The sequence below is a fragment of the Camellia sinensis genome, chromosome 12 (assembly GCF_055761805.1).
Source record: "Camellia sinensis isolate YWXY chromosome 12, ASM5576180v1, whole genome shotgun sequence".
NCBI classification, from domain to species: domain Eukaryota; kingdom Viridiplantae; phylum Streptophyta; class Magnoliopsida; order Ericales; family Theaceae; genus Camellia; species Camellia sinensis.
Genome location: NC_138972.1, coordinates 16,981,781 through 16,999,500, shown reverse-complemented (window position 1 = coordinate 16,999,500; position 17,720 = coordinate 16,981,781). Strand labels below are relative to the sequence as shown.

General features: G+C 35.3%; 1 protein-coding gene and 1 long non-coding RNA gene across 12 annotated transcripts; one reads left to right on the top strand and one right to left on the bottom strand.

Annotated features, from left to right (window-relative positions):
• Positions 1 to 4,548: 4,548 nt before the first annotated feature.
• LOC114278899 (squamosa promoter-binding-like protein 12) lies at positions 4,549 to 10,247 on the bottom strand. Of its 11 annotated transcripts, XM_082898145.1 has the most exons (10): positions 9,913 to 10,247; positions 8,896 to 9,062; positions 8,416 to 8,811; positions 7,532 to 7,606; positions 7,336 to 7,443; positions 7,187 to 7,245; positions 6,255 to 6,488; positions 5,906 to 5,996; positions 5,731 to 5,812; positions 4,549 to 4,857 (listed from the first exon to the last, which is right to left on the bottom strand). In XM_082898145.1, exons 2-6 carry the CDS (start codon positions 9,043 to 9,045, stop codon positions 7,204 to 7,206), a joined length of 771 nt encoding a protein of 256 aa, XP_082754271.1. In that variant the 5' UTR covers positions 9,046 to 9,062; positions 9,913 to 10,247; the 3' UTR covers positions 4,549 to 4,857; positions 5,731 to 5,812; positions 5,906 to 5,996; positions 6,255 to 6,488; positions 7,187 to 7,203. The 11 variants fall into 11 exon arrangements, with proteins under 11 accessions (XP_082754271.1, XP_082754265.1, XP_082754261.1 ...); XM_082898139.1 differs by having other exon boundaries at positions 8,416 to 9,062; XM_082898144.1 differs by lacking the exon at positions 4,549 to 4,857 and having other exon boundaries at positions 5,541 to 5,812.
• Positions 10,248 to 14,122: 3,875 nt separating this feature from the next.
• Positions 14,123 to 15,495, top strand: LOC145804089 (uncharacterized). The gene is made up of 2 exons (XR_014345689.1): positions 14,123 to 14,453; positions 15,221 to 15,495. It is a non-coding gene; the product is annotated as an uncharacterized LOC145804089 (long non-coding RNA).
• The last annotated feature ends 2,225 nt before the right edge of the window (positions 15,496 to 17,720 follow it).

Here is a 17,720-nt window from a genome sequence, read left to right as displayed (position 1 = left end):
AGCCCGCAAGGCCCGAGCCCGAATGGGCCGGGTCGGGCCAAAATTACACCCTTAGTCAGCGCATGTGGAACATGTAGGCACGTCTACACGTGCCACGTAGCAAACCTTCACGCGTGTGCCTGTGCATACTGATGACATCAGTTGTATGCAGTGACGTCATACCTTATGCTGAGGCCCGCCACCCAGCGTCGAGTCACGCTGGTCCTAGCCACACTAAGTCGACTTCCGCGTTCTTGCTGATGTCATGTTGATGTCAGCCTCTGACTTCCCATATTCTCCATCTTTTCCAAAATTTCTCAAAAACGGTGATTTTGACTTAAAAATCTTTGAAAATAATAACTTTTTCAATATAACTCCAATTAAAACCCATTTTATATGAGTGGAAAGCTTACAAAGAGTACTTTCATAATACATAAATTTCAATCACAGAAAATGTCATGACCCCGAACTGCCCCAAATAGTATAGAGGTGACTGGCTAGTAGTCACTGACTACCAAAGGCCTAGCTTGCAAAACAAGTTGGACTCTTAGAGCAATTGGGGCAAATTTTCAATTTTTAAGAATGGAAGCGATTACTTACTTATATTGAGTCTATTTGAAATATCCATTCAGAGCAGTGCATAATTATATGAAATGAAAGCATACATTCTTCTTGGATTATTATCTTACCTCATTACATGATCTATATAACAAAAGTAAAATACAAAACTCTTGACAAAACTCATACGAAACCATCACAAGAAATCAAGACAACTCTTAATCAATTTTTTATCATAACCAAGCTCTTCATCACCTGCATATATAAATATATATAAAGGAGAGAGGCGAGCCATTGCCTAGTGAATAATATCAAAGTAAAGTCGTAAATGAATGAATTCCAATCAAATTTGCAAAGCATAATTTTATATCAAATTTCCAAAAGCATTAGAATATTTCATACGAATGGCTTATAGCCAAAGCATGATAACATGGTACATCCAATAAAGTAAACTATCCAACCACACATTGTTGTCAAAGGGAGATCTCTACAAATCAAATAATCAAAGGGCCGTGGAATTATATCCCTCAATGGTTGGGTCTCACTAAAGGATGCCACATCTAGATTCATAGAAATATGGAACTTTCATTCATTCCAATTAAAATAAACATTTCATAAATGAAGAATTTTTCACTTTATAAAACACTGTTTCAAACATAACTATACTAAAATATTACTTACAAATGGCTTCTTGAACAAAGGTTTCCTCATGCGAGTGCTTGACCTACAGAAAGCATAAGCATGACATTAAAAACGTATAGACTAGCAAGTTTCTAAATTCATTTCAAGTGTTCTAACTTAGCTTAATGTTTTTTAATTTTTTCGTAGATTATCCAAAACTTTTCTAAGCCTAGGTCATATCTAAATCAAGTGCATAATGAATGTCTAGACGTACCCTAGGTGATTAAGGTCTGAAGAATATCGAAGTGTGCCGAAAACATATGTTGAAGGGTCCTAAGTATTCTACATCAATTTTATGTACTACGCATTTAAAAATATCATCTTTATATGTTTAAGGTTTAAGGAGACAGGAAGAAATGAAAGGAACTACGCTGGGAGAGGAATTAGCATGAAACGATTAGGAAGAAAGTGAGCACTCTTCACTAATTTAGACATAACTCTTTGTATACTTAGAATTTAGATGTTAGACTACCACCATTGGAAACTAAACTTCTAGGGCTTTAATTTAAACTCAAGAATCGCTTAAAATAGAGTCTGGATAAGAGAGAGATGCCCATTTGAAGTTGGGCTAAAATAGGGGTTCCTCACATGCGGGAAATCTAAGGGCATGTGCTGCTATTTCAATAGCAAAAATTGGTTTTTGGAGGAGTTGGCCACACATGCGGGAAACCCAAGGCTTATGCAGAAAATCTGGGTTGGACGGATTCTTGTTGTTCTTGGCTATTTTGGAGCTTCCTAACTCATTTTTCTTTACTTCCAAATCCCGAAACATGTTACACAACATCCTAATATGCAAATACATGGTGTGAAACTAATGAAAAATGGATTTGAGATCAAAACATATGAAATTCAAGATTTAACTAAAGTTTCAAACATTTTTCCAAACTTTTCTTTAGCTCCTCTCTTTCAATCTTCAAAAGCAAAGCTTTAAGGTCTTAAACATAAAGAAACAAGTACAAGTTTGTAGAAAAGCACTCGTGTGCCATGATTTCAAAGTAAAAACACATCAAACCATGTTATTGATGCAAATCATGCAACCTTTTTCCTAGTTTTTGAACTTTTCCATTTTCTTTCATTTTAATCTCCTCAAAACCAATTTCAAATGAATTTCTAGCTAGGTTATGATAAAAAAAACATGGAAGAGGGTTTAGTTTCTTACATAGGAATGATTTTTCCTTGATTTTTCCTAGCTCAAAACTTGAGTTTGGTTCATTTCTCCTCTTTTTCTTCCTTTTCTCCTTCTTTCTTCTTGTTCTTATTCTTCTCTAGCTTTCTCTCATTTGTTCTCCATCCTTCTTTCTTTTGTTTGATGAGTAGTAATTAGATTAGGTCACTAATTTCTTTATTAGCTTAGTTAACCTTGCTTAGTTTTAATTAATCATGTTTCTTAATCTTCATTAGTCTAATTAATCATACTTAGGCTTCAGTTAATCGTACTTCACTTTTGCTAATCTTGCTTGATTTCTAATTAAGTACTCATTAGGCTCTACTCATTAGACTAAGATTATTAAGCTCCTCACTTAAGATTTTCTAAATCACATAAGTGTTCAATTCTCAAGTCCAAAAGGAATTCCCCAACTCTTCAACATATACCCAAATTTTCTATACTATAATCTCATATTCAAATTCTTCTTGGGTACTTAGGCTCTCTATCAAGCACCGATATTCCTAAGCTTTCCAGTTAATATATTCATCGCCTAAATTGTTATCCTAAAAATTCATATTTTTATCTACAGAACATTGTAAGGTAATTGAATTAGGGTATCCTATGATATAAATTAGCCAATGAGATAATGATATAATTATGGTACGTGACATTCTTTGGGGTGTCACAGAAAAAATAAATAAATAAATAAATAAAATTATACTGATTTTTGGGATCAAAAAACTGCTCTAATGGAGTTTTCCAAAAAAGAGGGTTTTCAAAACATGCCATGATATTCAACAATATTTAAACATATAATATTCAATTAAATATGAATAAATCTAATCTATGGCATGCAAGTCATGAGGCAAAAACAAGCAAGGCTCTGAAACTAACGAAGGAAAAAATGCAAGTAATCATATTACATTATGCGGAAATGGTTTGGATTGAATGCATAAATTATGAGCCTCATCTGGAACACCCTTTGTTGTCAATTGAGAAGCTATCAGAGTTTCTCAATATATTATCCACACTCCAAATCCCTAGATTCTACAATGCTGACCTTGGATGGAAGAACAGATAGAGAAAAAAAAAAATTTGTAAAATTTTTTGGGTAAACTCACACACAAAATACGTATCCCCAATATCTGATATATAGGGAAAATCTCTATAGATAGGAGTGATGTTGTAGTCTTCTACAACTCAAACAACCTCCAAAAAATCTCTTAATTATCTTATTTATTAAATATGTGAATTATCAACAATCTATGTAGACGCTTCATTGACAATAAGTCGAGTCAAATCCAACCCAAATTCCAACAAGTACTGACATACATGGATGAAAATTTTGATTGGCATTTTTAGTGGCCATCATATGAACCCTCTTCTTGTATATTATTATTGTTGCTTATTTGTTTTGCAAAGTTTCATGAAGAAAATATACAGATACTATTATAAAATCATAAATAGATTACGCTTTTTATATATGATGTATATTTTTTAATCACACATTTTTAATTTTGTCAAAGTGTGATCTTTGAAAATGTGATTAAAAAGGATCACTTTTAATCACACATTTTGAGTGTCATTAAAAGATGATTCCATCAGTGATGATAAAGATTTAGATCACATCTTTTAAATGTGATTAATAACATTTAGATTACAGTGGTGTTTGGGAAGTTTAGGACTTGGATTTTATTTTTATTTTCCACAAAAAAACAAACTTTTTGCAAAACCAAAAAAAAAACACATCCAAACAAAATATCACATCCAACCCCATAATCGTTTCACTTTTTCTCTCACAAACATCACATCCAACCACAAAAAAACCCAACTATCTTTCCAAACACAAAAAAAAATTTCTCCCATAATATCCTACAACTAAAAAAACCTACATAAAAACCCACTTCCCAAACACTCACTACATCTTTTAATTGTGATTAATAACTAATAAAATTTGTGATAATAAACATTTAGATCAAAGATTTTAAATGTGATTAATATCTAATTAAACCTGTGATTAATAATGAGATAAGATCACACGTTATATACATTTGACATCACAGTTAATGCGTGTGATAAAAAAAGGGTTCAACATGTTTGAAGAATAATCAATATTATTTTTCTACGTGCATTTGAAGAATGTAATACATACTATATATTATCCTTTGAATCACAACCACATATTGAATGGAATAACGTCATATATTTCATAAATAAAAGTTGCATGATCAAAAGTATATACAAATGAATTAATAAAAAAAATTAATTGTGATTACATATATTAAAAAATGAAAAAGTTTGAAGCACAAACTTCTTGAATTCTTTGATTATATTTTGCACCTCTCCAAGCAATTTATGACCTAAAAAATGAAAACACAAATTAATTCAAAGACGGCTAGAAGCATATGAATAAACTTACTATTTGTGGAGACTATTCTAGTCTTAGAAAAGATAAAGTTGGAACTTTTCTTATCACGCTGACTCTTCATCTCCTGTATCAACAAAAAAGGAAGAACCACTTTGACTGTTACTAGTATAAAATGTTTGGATTACCATATAAATATGACATATACATAGAATCAACAAATCCAAAATAAAAATTTTCAGTGCATGGCCAAATATTTTAAAGTCATAAAACCAAAATGAAAGCCAATTATTGTTTAAATATAATAAGTAGGGAAAAAAGCACTTCTCAAAGCTTCTGTCCTCTGTCCTCAACTAGTAATAAGGTAAGCTCACTTGTCCTTGGAGAGGAACATAAATGATCACCTGGTTCCTTGCAATTTTTCATTTCACAGTGGTCAATCTATAGTATAAAGTTCAAACACCAAGTCAATCTAGTTTTTCGTATCTAAAATAATTCCACCATCGGAATGAGCCATCTAGTTTTTCTAGCAGCACATGGTTGATGCACTCAGTTAAACTTGGAACAAATCAAGAAAAGATCGCATCAAAATGGTTACAAAGCATAGATTTCCCATTTCCTTGATATAAGCCTTAACTATTACGACAGTGTAAAGAATCATTTGACTTTTGGCAACTCCAAAACCAAACTATCAACCTATATGGGAATCAATCAACTCTGTTGTGGTTATGCATCAACTGACAGTATATGTGGTGATCAACATCAAGCAAGCATGACATGTTACAGTGACACACACATTCGCAAGAATTATTGCATGAATGTTAAATCAAATATCATTATACTTAATCCTTCCATACAAAATTTTCCAACATGCAGTGATGTGACATTGAATGTGTTTGTTAGCAATTCATAGTATTGGTTTAGTAATAATAATGCTTGGGCAAATCATGAAAATGATAGAGAGAAATTCACAAGCTAATAAGATCAATAAAGTTAGTACTTATGAGCTTTGAACTTCAGACTTGAATTTGGACAAAGTGGACTCCTGAATCATCACACTCTACAGAAAAAGCACAAAGCACCTACAAAAGAAAGTGTAATTAAAACAAGAAAAATTTCTGACTTTCAAATAACCCAAAAATAAAAAATTCATGAATAGATGAGCAGTATCATACTTTCTGCATTTCAGGCTTGGAAACAAAAGATTGGGCCACATTTTCCAAGCTATCCTTTAAAACTTCAGTAATGACTTAGGCATGTCAAACACTGGTTCAAAATAATAATCAAAATACAAAAGAAATTTACTTGTAGAAACTCAAAAAAAAAATTCTTATCACCAGAATCAATTAAGGTAGTTTCATATCCATTTAAGCAATACTTCCATGGAAATAATCTTTGTCAACCTCTAAAGACAAAATTTTAGAACTCAACTCAGTGCAAGAAGTCTAAGTCTCAACTAAAACCTAAGTTCCACAATGTTTTAGTAATCACATCTGAAGTTTGAGCAAAAAAGAAAATTGTTACCTAATGAAAATGGTATAATAATCAATCAATTACGGAAATCAACCTAGTGGCAAGGAGTATGTATTATTCGACTGCCTCTTCCTTGGCCTTTGCAATTCTCTTCTTATTCTCTGCAATCCTAGCTCACTTCATCTGCAGAGTCAGTGGAGTTACCAGTCGCTGTATCTTTGGAGCCCTACTCACTAGCAGGTTTTTGTCAATAATGACCATGTAGATATTTTGTTTTATGCTATCCTACATGCCATGACAATAAACCCAAATTCAGAAAATAACACACACAAAGAAAGCACAGATATAAATGTGCTTAAGCTACTACGTGGTAAGTGAGAAACCATATAAATGTGAATGGGCAAAAGAATTAAAGGCAGCTTCAACAATTTATTTTATCTATTTAGTTTCATAAGTAACCTATTAGTAGATGAAATTGCATTTCAATGATGCAGCAACGACCAAATGACTTGACCTCACATAGTGAAAAGTAATTTAAGAATGAAACAGGCAAGAAACAAGCAACTCTTACCCGAAAAATAACTACGAAGTACACTACAGAAGTACAATCACGAACATACACAAACAAAAGCTAGGTCAAACTGTTCATTTTGCAAGTGGAAAAGATTACAACCACACAGCTGTGTTTGATCCTACTATAATGACAAGCTCACACACTCAAAAAGTCATATTTCTAGTAGTGGTATCTGATATCTGAATAAAAAGCCGAACATATTGAGCCAGTACTAAAGTGAAAAATAAATAGTTGATTGCATCATATTCTAGATAAAAACAGGCTGGAATTATATGGAACACAATGGTCTATCATTCAACCAAAGCCAAATACAAATGCTGATTTGTAATGCACATGAACCGTGAAATCCCTCCCATTATAGCTTAGCGTCAAAAAGAAAATAGTAAGGAAAGAAAAGAAAAAAAAAAACCTCTCTTTGATGCAATTTCAATGACTGGTGGTCAAACTGGAGCTTAGATCACAGTAAAGCTGTACACAGCAACACTAAAAGCATTAGAAGGGATTTTCCAGGGATAAGGATTAGCAGTATTCATTCATAGTAATGACAGATAGGCTTACCTCCTCCCATGTGGATTTCCCTAATCGAAGATAGATAGTTAATATGATACAGCTAGGTCTTATGTAGCTTTCAATTTCAGTAGGACTGTGAGATAACCAGTCAAGTATCTAAAAATTTGAAACAATTAACAAAATAAAAATTTGTTGAAGTAACATTAAACAACTATATTCAAGTAACTTCACAGCACAGAGATACCTGTTTCCGCAGGACAATAGGGAAATCACTTGGATCTTTTCTAAAGAGTTTGAAAACAATTCGATCTGTGCAACCCTGAAAATTAATCAACAAAAATAACGGAGATAAGAAAATAAATCCTCAAGGCCAAAAACAATTTACATAATCCTAATTTGTCTGATAGAGGAGTATGCTCCACCCCTGTTGAGTATTACTATATGCAAAAGTTGGCAAGAGTTTTTTAATAGTACAAAACCACTAACTGAAAATGTAAAAACATAAGGATTTAATAGAAAATCATAACTATAGACTTCAAAAATATAATCAAAAGAATTTAAAATAAATAGTTTTTTTTTTTTTTTTGGATAAATAAATTAAGCTAAGTATTAACCAAAGACACCACGAGGCCACCATCCTAGTACACTAGATTTCTAGCACTCCACAGAAAGTCAAACTAAAAACCACTTGGCAAAACTGAGCTATCATATTAAATCAATCAAAGAAAAGGATGACTCGCAGAACTTCTCTTTGAACCAGAAATGAAACAACAAGTTAACAATAGTTTTAATCTACGAATTGCCATCTCTACATCCTTCAGAGTCATGTGGTTCTTTTGGCCCCAAATGCACCGCATTAAGCGCATGGGTGCCAACATCCAGACCTTCCATAATATATTAACATGACATCTCACATAAAAAGAAATAACACCTCTAACACCAACAGAAGCACAACTTCTATCAAATATCAAAACCCACGAAGACAACATCATGGCCATACAACTGCAAAAGTTTATTATGAAACATTTAATTGATGATGAAGCAACATTCATGATATATGGATGGTTGTATTCATCAATCCATGCTACATGTAATTTCACAGTTTAATTTCAAATTTCAATTAGAAACCTGAGCCTGGGCCTCCCTGCTCAAACTAGATAGTGACTGGGTGGATGTGGAGCCTGTATTCCTACTTGTCTGAAGAGGGCTTGACTTCTGACCGTCATGATGTCCCCGTAGAGTGCAATAAAGAGACCCAATCCCCAGATTTACAGGAGCATGATAACTCTCCAGGTTTTCTGAACAATCCTGAGAATCATCGTAAACAGTATTCAAGTCTATGTCATTCAATTTCATCCTTCCCACTCCATTGTCTGGGACACTTGCTTTGGCAGGAATGTTGTCTCTTGTAGGACATGGAATTGCATATGGAGTTTGAAACAGTCCACCCTGTGTATTGTCTGTGATAGTTCTCTTCTCTGTCCCTTCAAATGCCATACATTGTCCATTAGGCCGCAGAGGATCCTGAATGTCAATGCAAACATCCTTCTTAGAAATAGAACCAAGCATTGAGGTGCATTTAGGACCGTTTGAAATCAGATCTGGAACCTTTTCTGGAGTTCCAAGAGACATCGCTGCATTTTGCAAGTCTTGAAAACAAGGCAATAATCCAGATATGTTCCTCCCATTAATTGAGCCATCAGTACTGGTAAGGTTTCTCAATAGATGGGATAGCAGATCGTGATCCTGATCCTTCATTTGATCCAAGCTATTAGCTACATTACCATGAAAGGACAACCTTTATTAGTTAAATTAAGTGTAGCAACCATGAAAGGAAATAAATTTATAAACCATTAACTACGAAAAATGGCATCATTAGTTCGACGCTGTTCTAAAAATTTGGAATTCACTTTTCCTTATGTTGAATTTTCAAAAATACAATGTGGATGCCTCGAAAGCCAGATCCAAACGGTGCACAAAGAACTTACACTATATCAATTTTCTTTTTATTTTTTATTTTTATTTAATATTTTTTTGGCGAGGGGGCAGGAAATAAGTAATCAATGGCTTTCATGATTAGGTGGACCTGAAAGCCATAAAAGGATCCATGCCCATCATAATTGGACGAATAGTACAGCAGACAATTCACAACACCGTTAGTGGTCACAAACTACCACATAACACCTTGCACTGACAAATAAACTACCTTGATAAATACCTTAGATTGTACAATAAGTTCACAATTACAAACATAGATTTACAGTCAAAACTATATTCATACGGAATAAAGGCAATTTGATTCACGGCTAACAAGGAATACTACCTGCAAAGCACAATGCATGAGTTAAACCTTGAAATCTAATAATGCCATTGCAGACTAGCCTGTTACATAGCAAGACTTAAGGGCCTAGCTAGTGCCTAGTATCAGAAGCAATTTATTTGAGTTATTCTCTTTTTAATGGCTTTTTCTTCAGATATGAATCTTAAATCTGGAAGAAATCCACATTTTGGCTGTATTTTAGAAACAAGAAGAAAATGAAGGCAAAAGAAAACAAGTAGCATATTGGATGGTTATCACAAAAACCAAAGAGCAGAAAAACCAAGATGTAGATTGAGGAAAAGCACCTTTATCTCAACAAAGATGCTGAATTTCCCCTCAAGATTACCTGGACAGAAAAAGAAATCATAATACCACTCATATAAAAATGTAATTAAGAAAACTAAACTAGTTTTCAATGTTAAGCAATGAAAAATTTACTACTTTAAAAATCAAACTAGCTATTTCCTCTGTATATATTATATAAGAACTTTTCAACACAAATATAAAAATTTAAAAAATTTAAAAGAAAGAAAAAAAGAACTAGTTTCCAACATTTCAAGAAATCATGTGCTTGCATATTCTCCCATGAAGACACCAGCCATGTCTTGCTAAAGCACATTGTAATATGATTAATAAAAAACTAGCCTCGTTTGGGGACTGATTATTTTAGCCAAAAAGTCAAAAAGTCAACTAAAACTAATCACATCACCTCTCTATTTTTCTGTACATCCTTTTATAAAAAGCCAAAAAATTACTAAAATAGACTGTTCCCAAAGGAGGCCTTGTCAAACTTGCAAAACTTAATTCCACAAGGCCCATTCTAGATTTTTTTTTAAAAAAATTCTATTATTTCCATAGCCCACCAAGCAGAAATCTACCTCAAGGGGGGCAACCTATTGCTATGTCGGAAAATATTCAACAAATATAAAACAATTAAGAAACAAAACACATAAGTTTCAATTAATTTTATTTATTTTTTTCTACTTTGACAGGAAGCCTTAGATACTGTTCAGCTTTGCAAAGAAGACCAAGACAGTGCTTTTGAAATGCTTGCTGCAGTGTTGTGGCTGGGAAACATATCATTTCAAGTAATTGACAATGGAAATCATGTAGAGGTAGTGGCTGATGAAGGTAAGGTCTATATCTTGGTTCCTAGTTTTTTTCACTGATAAACAAGCTCCACGGACAAAATTTCCACAATGCAAAAGTGATGTACAACAATCACTCATTATATTAGCCTTGAGGCGGCCATTGACGAGTTTCGAAGCTCGGTTTCTCGATTTAGGGTTTGCTGAGAGGGAATCGAGGCTGAAGTTAGGATGGCATTGAAACGGAGTCTTCACTTCGGTCGGAAAACAGAGAAGAAGAAGAAGGGATTAAACCCTACTCTCTCTCTCTCTCTTTCTCTCTCTGTGGTTTCAGAGATGCCAGACTAAGAAAACTGAATTAGGGCTAATGAATCAGAATCAGAGGCAAAGAGAATTGGAAAGGAAGGGTTATACTAGCGTATGCGCAGTGCGGCTCGGTGTGATTTTACAGAAGAATAGAAATTGTATGACAGATAGTGGATTGATAAAAGTGTCATTAAAATTTGTTATTTTTTTATCAAAAATTGACGGTTCGATTGGCAAATAATGACAGATTTGCCTTGATAGTTCGGGCGGATTGGCGGTTTATAAAAAATATAATTCAAATTACAAAACTTAAATCAAAAAGTAAAAAAAAAAACGAGAGATACCGTGATGTTAAGCATCTTGAAAAGTGAATTGAAATCCAACTTTATTTTGTATTACTGACATCTTGAATTCTCCTCGAGCAGTAATGTAATACTATATTCTAAGGTATAGAACAACAAGCAAACTTAAGTTAAAAAGAATTTTTAGAATCTTATAAAACATGATTTAATAGCGGTACGGGTCGGTGCGGTTTGGAAGAAAAATAGAAACCGACGGATTGATAAAAGCGTCACTAGAATTTGTCATTTTTCTTACGAAAAATCGGCGGCTCAATTAACAAATAATAACGAATTTGCCTTAACGGTGCGGTTCGGTGCGATTTTATCGGTTTCGGCAATATTATGCACATCCCTAATTATGCCTATGTTTGGAAATTCTGTCTTGTTTGGGACAGGTTTAAAATGTTTTTTAAAGTAAGGTGATGAATTTTCTTATAATTTACTCGCTGTTTAGGCATTGCAATTTTACAAATATGAAACATGTTGTTGCATTATTTGAACTTGTTGGCACTATATTTAAATCATTTAATTTAAAGGTGACACGTGACAAATAAAAGATATTATACAAAACACAACAAATTATTAAAGAGTTCTACCATTGAAGCTACTAACGTGAGTCACGAGCGCAAGATTTCAATTGGTGGAGCTCTTAAATCACACATGGAAATCACATGAGGAAGTAGTTATTTAAGAAGCAGTTACAAGCAAGTATGCACATTCAAATCAAGGAGTGGCCCAGTGAAGTAGCTAATGAGAAGAAGATCATAGTAAGAAGAATTAGCCCAATTGCCTTGAAGGAGCCAAAAGAAAACTATAAATGGATAGAAGTAAAGACTAAGAATGCCTCCGACCAAATCCAAACTTTATGTCTTTGTCAATTTCATTTATATTTAAATTAATACACTTTACTTACATGTACTGCACTTACATTTTATTGGAGTAACTTAACTTTATAATTCAAGAACTCGGTCAGTTTAAAATTTCGAAGTTGCCTTACTAAAGGTAACACTTTGTAATTGTTTATTTAGTTAATCAACTACAATTCTTGCCTAGTCGCTTCCTCACATTCTGTTGTGAATTCAAGTTAAAACATTGATTCATCTTTTTAACACAACACAATAAAGTCCTCTTTATTAAGGCTAAAAGAACTTTAGCACAATTGTCTGATAAATTTGACAATTATTATCTATAAGGACTTTTGAAATCCATGCTGGCACGCTCCAATTACATTTTTAGCTTTTGAAATGTCAAAATAGCTAACATATATTTTTTGGTATGCCCAATGGGACCATTTTTGTGTTGAAAATATGGTACGAACAAGATGCCAGGGTGAAGAACATCTAGATTATTGCAACAACCCAAATAATGTCATTAAAGATAATTAATATTAAGCACATTTAAATACCTTAAATTAAAATTAAGCTATTTAATTATGCAGAATAATTAAAAACATAGTGAATAAGTTGTGTGCACATGAATTCCTTTGTCAAAATAATCATTAACATATATATATATATATAAATATTTAATTGAATTTAAGTACTTTAAATTATCAAGGGATATAAATGTAAATTGGTGAATAGAAACTTAATGATGCAGTTCGTCTTGGGTGGATGGGTCAGGCTGGTCCAAGCTCTTTAAGTTCCGATTCAGGCGAGTGATGTGGGAACCCGAATATAAAAATTAAGTAAATAATTAAATAATAATATTACAATCTCAAATATTTTAGTGGTGAATTCTAAGGTGCAAATTAAATATTATTGGAGGATCTTTTAATTAATTTTAAACCTAAAATAAATTTATGGTGAAAGTATTTAGAAGCAAGATTTATTATTAAAAAATAAATAAATAGAGAAGAGGGTGTGACTTGAACTCTAGACCATAAATTTAATAAGTTAGGCTCTTACCATTTGAGTTGCATGTAACTTATATATGTATTTTGTATATTTATCTATCTATTTGACCTAAGTGTGCCCACCACTAGTATAAAATAAAATAAACACAAACCCTAACTCTTGTTATAATTGTTTTCCATAACACTAGCAGCCGTGGGTTTATGAAGGAAAGAGAGGGGTTTTTCAATCATCAAGATTATTGTTGTAGCCAAGAAGGAGAGCTTTGGGTGTGTTGTGCTGTGTGGCATCCTAGGTTTTCTTCTCTTCTTTCTTGGTTCTATCCTTATTCTATAATTATTTTATTCATTCATGGAGAGGTTGTAGGTTTATGTATTGTGTATATAGATATCCTATTAAGAAACTTGAGGAGCTAAATTTATGTGTAAAGATTGAGTGTAATTTTCAATCCAAAAATTCTGCACAGAATCGCAAACTTTAAAAATCAAGAAACCATATCAAACGGATGAATTTTAATCTGAAATTTTTACAGTAGATCAATTACATATTGAATTGTATATCTGATTTTTTTCATAATTTTTGGGAATCGAAATCCATATAAATTGAGGAATTCAAATCTGTCCAGGAAACCAGTCCAAAACAGTAAATTCGGGAGTGTTGTTCTCTTTGGGTATAAATCCAAAAATTATCAAATTAGTGTCATTAGAACCGGTTACGAGTGTAGTTTCATACGGTTTTGGCCTTGCATTGATTGCTCGTGTATATTAAGAGAACCGTCAATTTCTTTAAAGTGCTGCAGAAAACAACCTGTTTGGATATAATTAATTGTAGAAAATTATTTTGATAAGAAAATCAAGTGAAACCAATTGGGTTTGAAACTTAGGATATATTAGATCATATCTGGAGGGTTTTAGATTTTTCGAATAGCGTGGAGTGGGTTTTGTAATTTTCAAAGTTAGCGAATAGATTGGGAAAACTAGTTTAAAACACTGTTTTATCTTAAAGTTATTTTTAGTTAAGTTTCGATCGGAACCTATGTCTTGGGTGATTTTAGACCTTGAAGAACATGAACTTAGGTAATATTTAAGAGTAACGGTGAGTTGGGTTGAGCCGTGTTAGTGCGCTTTAGTTTGGGGTTACTCAGTTCGTATTCTTTAGTATTTTTAAATTAGCAGTGACATGTAGTTTTTTATACTTGGTTCAGGGCACTAGTTGGACTTTTACACTCTATTCGAGGATTATATTATTTCGTTTTCAGGTGAGTAGTTTCATGCTACATATTTTTATAAATGTTCCCCTACCCTGAACTGTTGGAAAAATTAAATTGTTGTTTTATTATTAAACTGTTTTGATAAATTATTATATTATCAATTGAATCAAATTATTTCTGAAACACGTGTGAACTTGGCATACTGTAAACTATTTGTTTTGGTCTCATGTTTATAATGACGAACCACCATGTTTTGCGAAAACTGATGTGTATTGATTATTGGGACCATGTGTGTATTTAGTCCAAGGAAATTATTCCACTGTGTGTGGTGACTCTGGCCACTAGGGAACAGATCCGGGTTGGGCCGTGATGACTCTAGTGCTCAACGATTGTAAGGAACAGACCTTTAAAAACAACTAGGTGACCTTCAATCGGATCGTCTTTGAGAAAAGGCCCAGGTGCCACCCTGAGGATGACTCTTAGTTCGGTATTGGATCCAACGGGACTTATAGCCTGAGAAATGTGTGGCAGATTATTTGTTTTTATTGGTGTCCAGAAAATTATTGGTGTTCATGTTATAATCTGTTTTAAGTGGAAAATGTCGTTTATCATGTTCTTGTCAGACATGAGTATTTTAAGTGTTGAACTGTGGAACCTTCTTTTTGAAACAAATTGTATTTACCAAACTGTATGTCAATCTAGTTTCTGTGATATATATCTTATTTTGGAATTGAACCCTGTTTTCAAAACTATATTTACTATCCATGTTGCTACTCACTGAGCTATCAGCTGACTTAGTTGTTTACCATTTCCAGGTGTTAGAAGGACTTAGAGTGGACTCATGGCGTAGCGGGGACTCAATTGCATGGACCTCTAGGGCATTCCTTTAGTTTAGAGTGTTATGTCAAGTTTGTGCATATTTATATTTATTCTTATCGAAGTTCATTTAGGATTATTTTTGATATGTGGGTTGTTTATATCCCATAAGTTTGGATGGTTTTTGATTACGGTTGATTTTGCCGTTTATAATTGTGACATGTCTGGATTGAGTTTTGGTTATTTATTATTGGACTATTGTTCAGTTGTTCAATGTAATTGGATTCGTGTTTAGGCTTACGTGTGCCTTGGGCTAAGTCCCTGTGGGCCACGGCCGGTCATGCCCGGATTTGAGGTGTGACAAGTGATCCCACCAGATGACCTGCAAGCAAGTCCAAAGGGGAACGGGGTAGTCCCCCAGTGAACCCTCCGGCGAGCGAATCAGTAGTGGAAGAAGGAAATATATATAGAGAGAGAGAGAAAGATAGAAAAGCTTAACCTTCCTCTTGTCTTCAATTTTTGCTTATATCCTTTGGTAATCATTTCACTGTCCCTTGTGGCGTGCCCCATTCCGCCGAAAGCCTGTGCCGTAGCTTACCTTGTTTAGGGTGAGGGGGCTCTATTCCGACGGGGAGGAGTTGTCGTAATAAATGTTGTGATGGGCTGCATTAATGGTGATGTGTTGTGGCAATAACTCTGCAGATCTTTGTCTGCTGATGTGGCCTATGTTTCACCTGCCATGTGCCCGAATGTCATTGGCCCTCCATGCCCAGATGGCCTCAAGCTGTCCTGGGCTTTGCCAACCGGGTTATGCTATGGGTCTCAAGCGATGGGTTTGGGGTTGTTTGCTGTGGGCTGTAAGCCTTATGGGCCTATCCATGTCAGTAGTCCCCCATTTCTGAGTGCAGCTTTAGTCCAACGAAGAGAATAGTAATAAGGAAGAGAAGTGCGGACCGAGTGGAGAGGCCGACCGATAGGCGTGCCGACCGCGAGGCGTGCCGACCGCAAGGGTGGCCGAGCGGGAGGGGTCGACCGTTAGGCCTGCCGACCGCAAGGGTGGCCGAGCGAGAGGGGTCGACCGTTAGGCGTGCCGACCGAGCGGGAGGAGTCGACCGTTAGACGTGCCGACCGCAAGGGTGGCCGAGCGGGAGGAGTCGACCGTTAGACGTGCCGACCGCCAGGGGTGGCCGAGCAGGAGGAGTCGACCGTTAGACGTGCCGACCGCCAGGGGTGGCCGAGCGGGAGAGGTCGACCGTTAGACGTGCCGACCGCCAGGATGGCCGAGCGGGGGGGTCGACCGTGAGGAGTGCCGACCAGGACGGCGCGGGGCTCAAAAAAAAGGGGAGGCGTGGCATGTGATGATGTGAAATGGAAAGGACAGGGTAAGGGGAGGGGACAGTGCATCGTGGCCATACACGTGGCAATATCGTGGGGGAAGTTAAGCGTTGGAGCTAAAATGAAACGATAGGTCACGAGGGTGGGTTTTGAAAAGGCGGTTTTGGCGGTTGATTTGAAAGGTTTTTAAACGGCGAAATTAATGTGGATCCATGGAATACGGGTAAACCATGGGTTTTTGGTATAATTTGTTTCACCTACCTTTTGACAAAAACTCAAGATACCCAAGTGTTAATTCCTTCATTGCGGTTGCTGAAAGGGGGGCCCTGCAGAGAGAGCTGGACGAAGAGAGGGCGAAGGCGGCTTCGGAGAGGGCGGCCTACCCCGATCTGTGCGTCGCAGCGGTAGAGCAATACAAAGGGTCTCCCGAATTTCAGATGGCAGTAGATGCCGCAGTCGCCAGGAATCTGGCTGGGCAAGAATCTGGGAGGGCGGGCCCATCAAGGACGACTGCTGGAGGCAGGACGGAGGCAGAAGTTATTGAGAGCTTCCAGCAGTCAGACTTCTACAAGCACGAAATGGCTGAGTTCTGGGACAGCGGTTGGAAGATGTTCAAACGTAGGGCCGAAGAGCTGTTTCCAAACTTGGACCTGAGTAGTGTAACGATTGGTGAAGATGATGTGGCCCAGACCCCCCTGGACGAGGGCATTGAAGAGGGAGAGCTTGTATCCAGCGAGGAGGAATAACCAAGATAGATGAAGAGCCCCCTCTTTGTGTTTGTTTTGGTTTTTTTTTTTTTTTTTTGTTTTTTTTTTTTGTTTTATTGTAATGAACTTGTGTACACATTGTAAATGAATAAAATTTCGTTTATATTGTCAATTGACTTGTGTTGGCCTGTACTGGCTAAAATGTATGAAGTCTTGTTATAAAAACTGGTCATAAAAATTGTGCAATAAATATTTGTATGAAAATTAAAAAGTATTAAGTTAAAAGTTCCTCCCTGCAGAGTGAGATTGGGTTTGTATGAAATTTGAAAGGATGATAGTGGTTTATTGTAAAATTGGATTATGAAATTGTAGAACATAATATTCAAATGGGGTTAGTACTTCCAGTTTAATAAGGACGAATGAAGAATCCATGGATGAGGACAGAGAAGTAGGTTGC

Excerpts from the sequence above, each read along its gene's own strand:
- LOC114278899 (XM_082898134.1), bottom strand. The coding sequence starts at position 9,045 with ATGAAGGATCAGGATCACGATCTGCTATCCCATCTATTGAGAAACCTT. Across the intron at positions 7,607-8,415 it reads GCAGGGAGGCCCAGGCTCAG|GGTTGCACAGATCGAATTGT; the intron begins GTTTCTAATTGA and ends ATTAATTTTCAG. Across the intron at positions 6,489-7,335 it reads GGAAATCCACATGGGAGGAG|GATAGCATAAAACAAAATAT; the intron begins GTAAGCCTATCT and ends CATGGCATGTAG.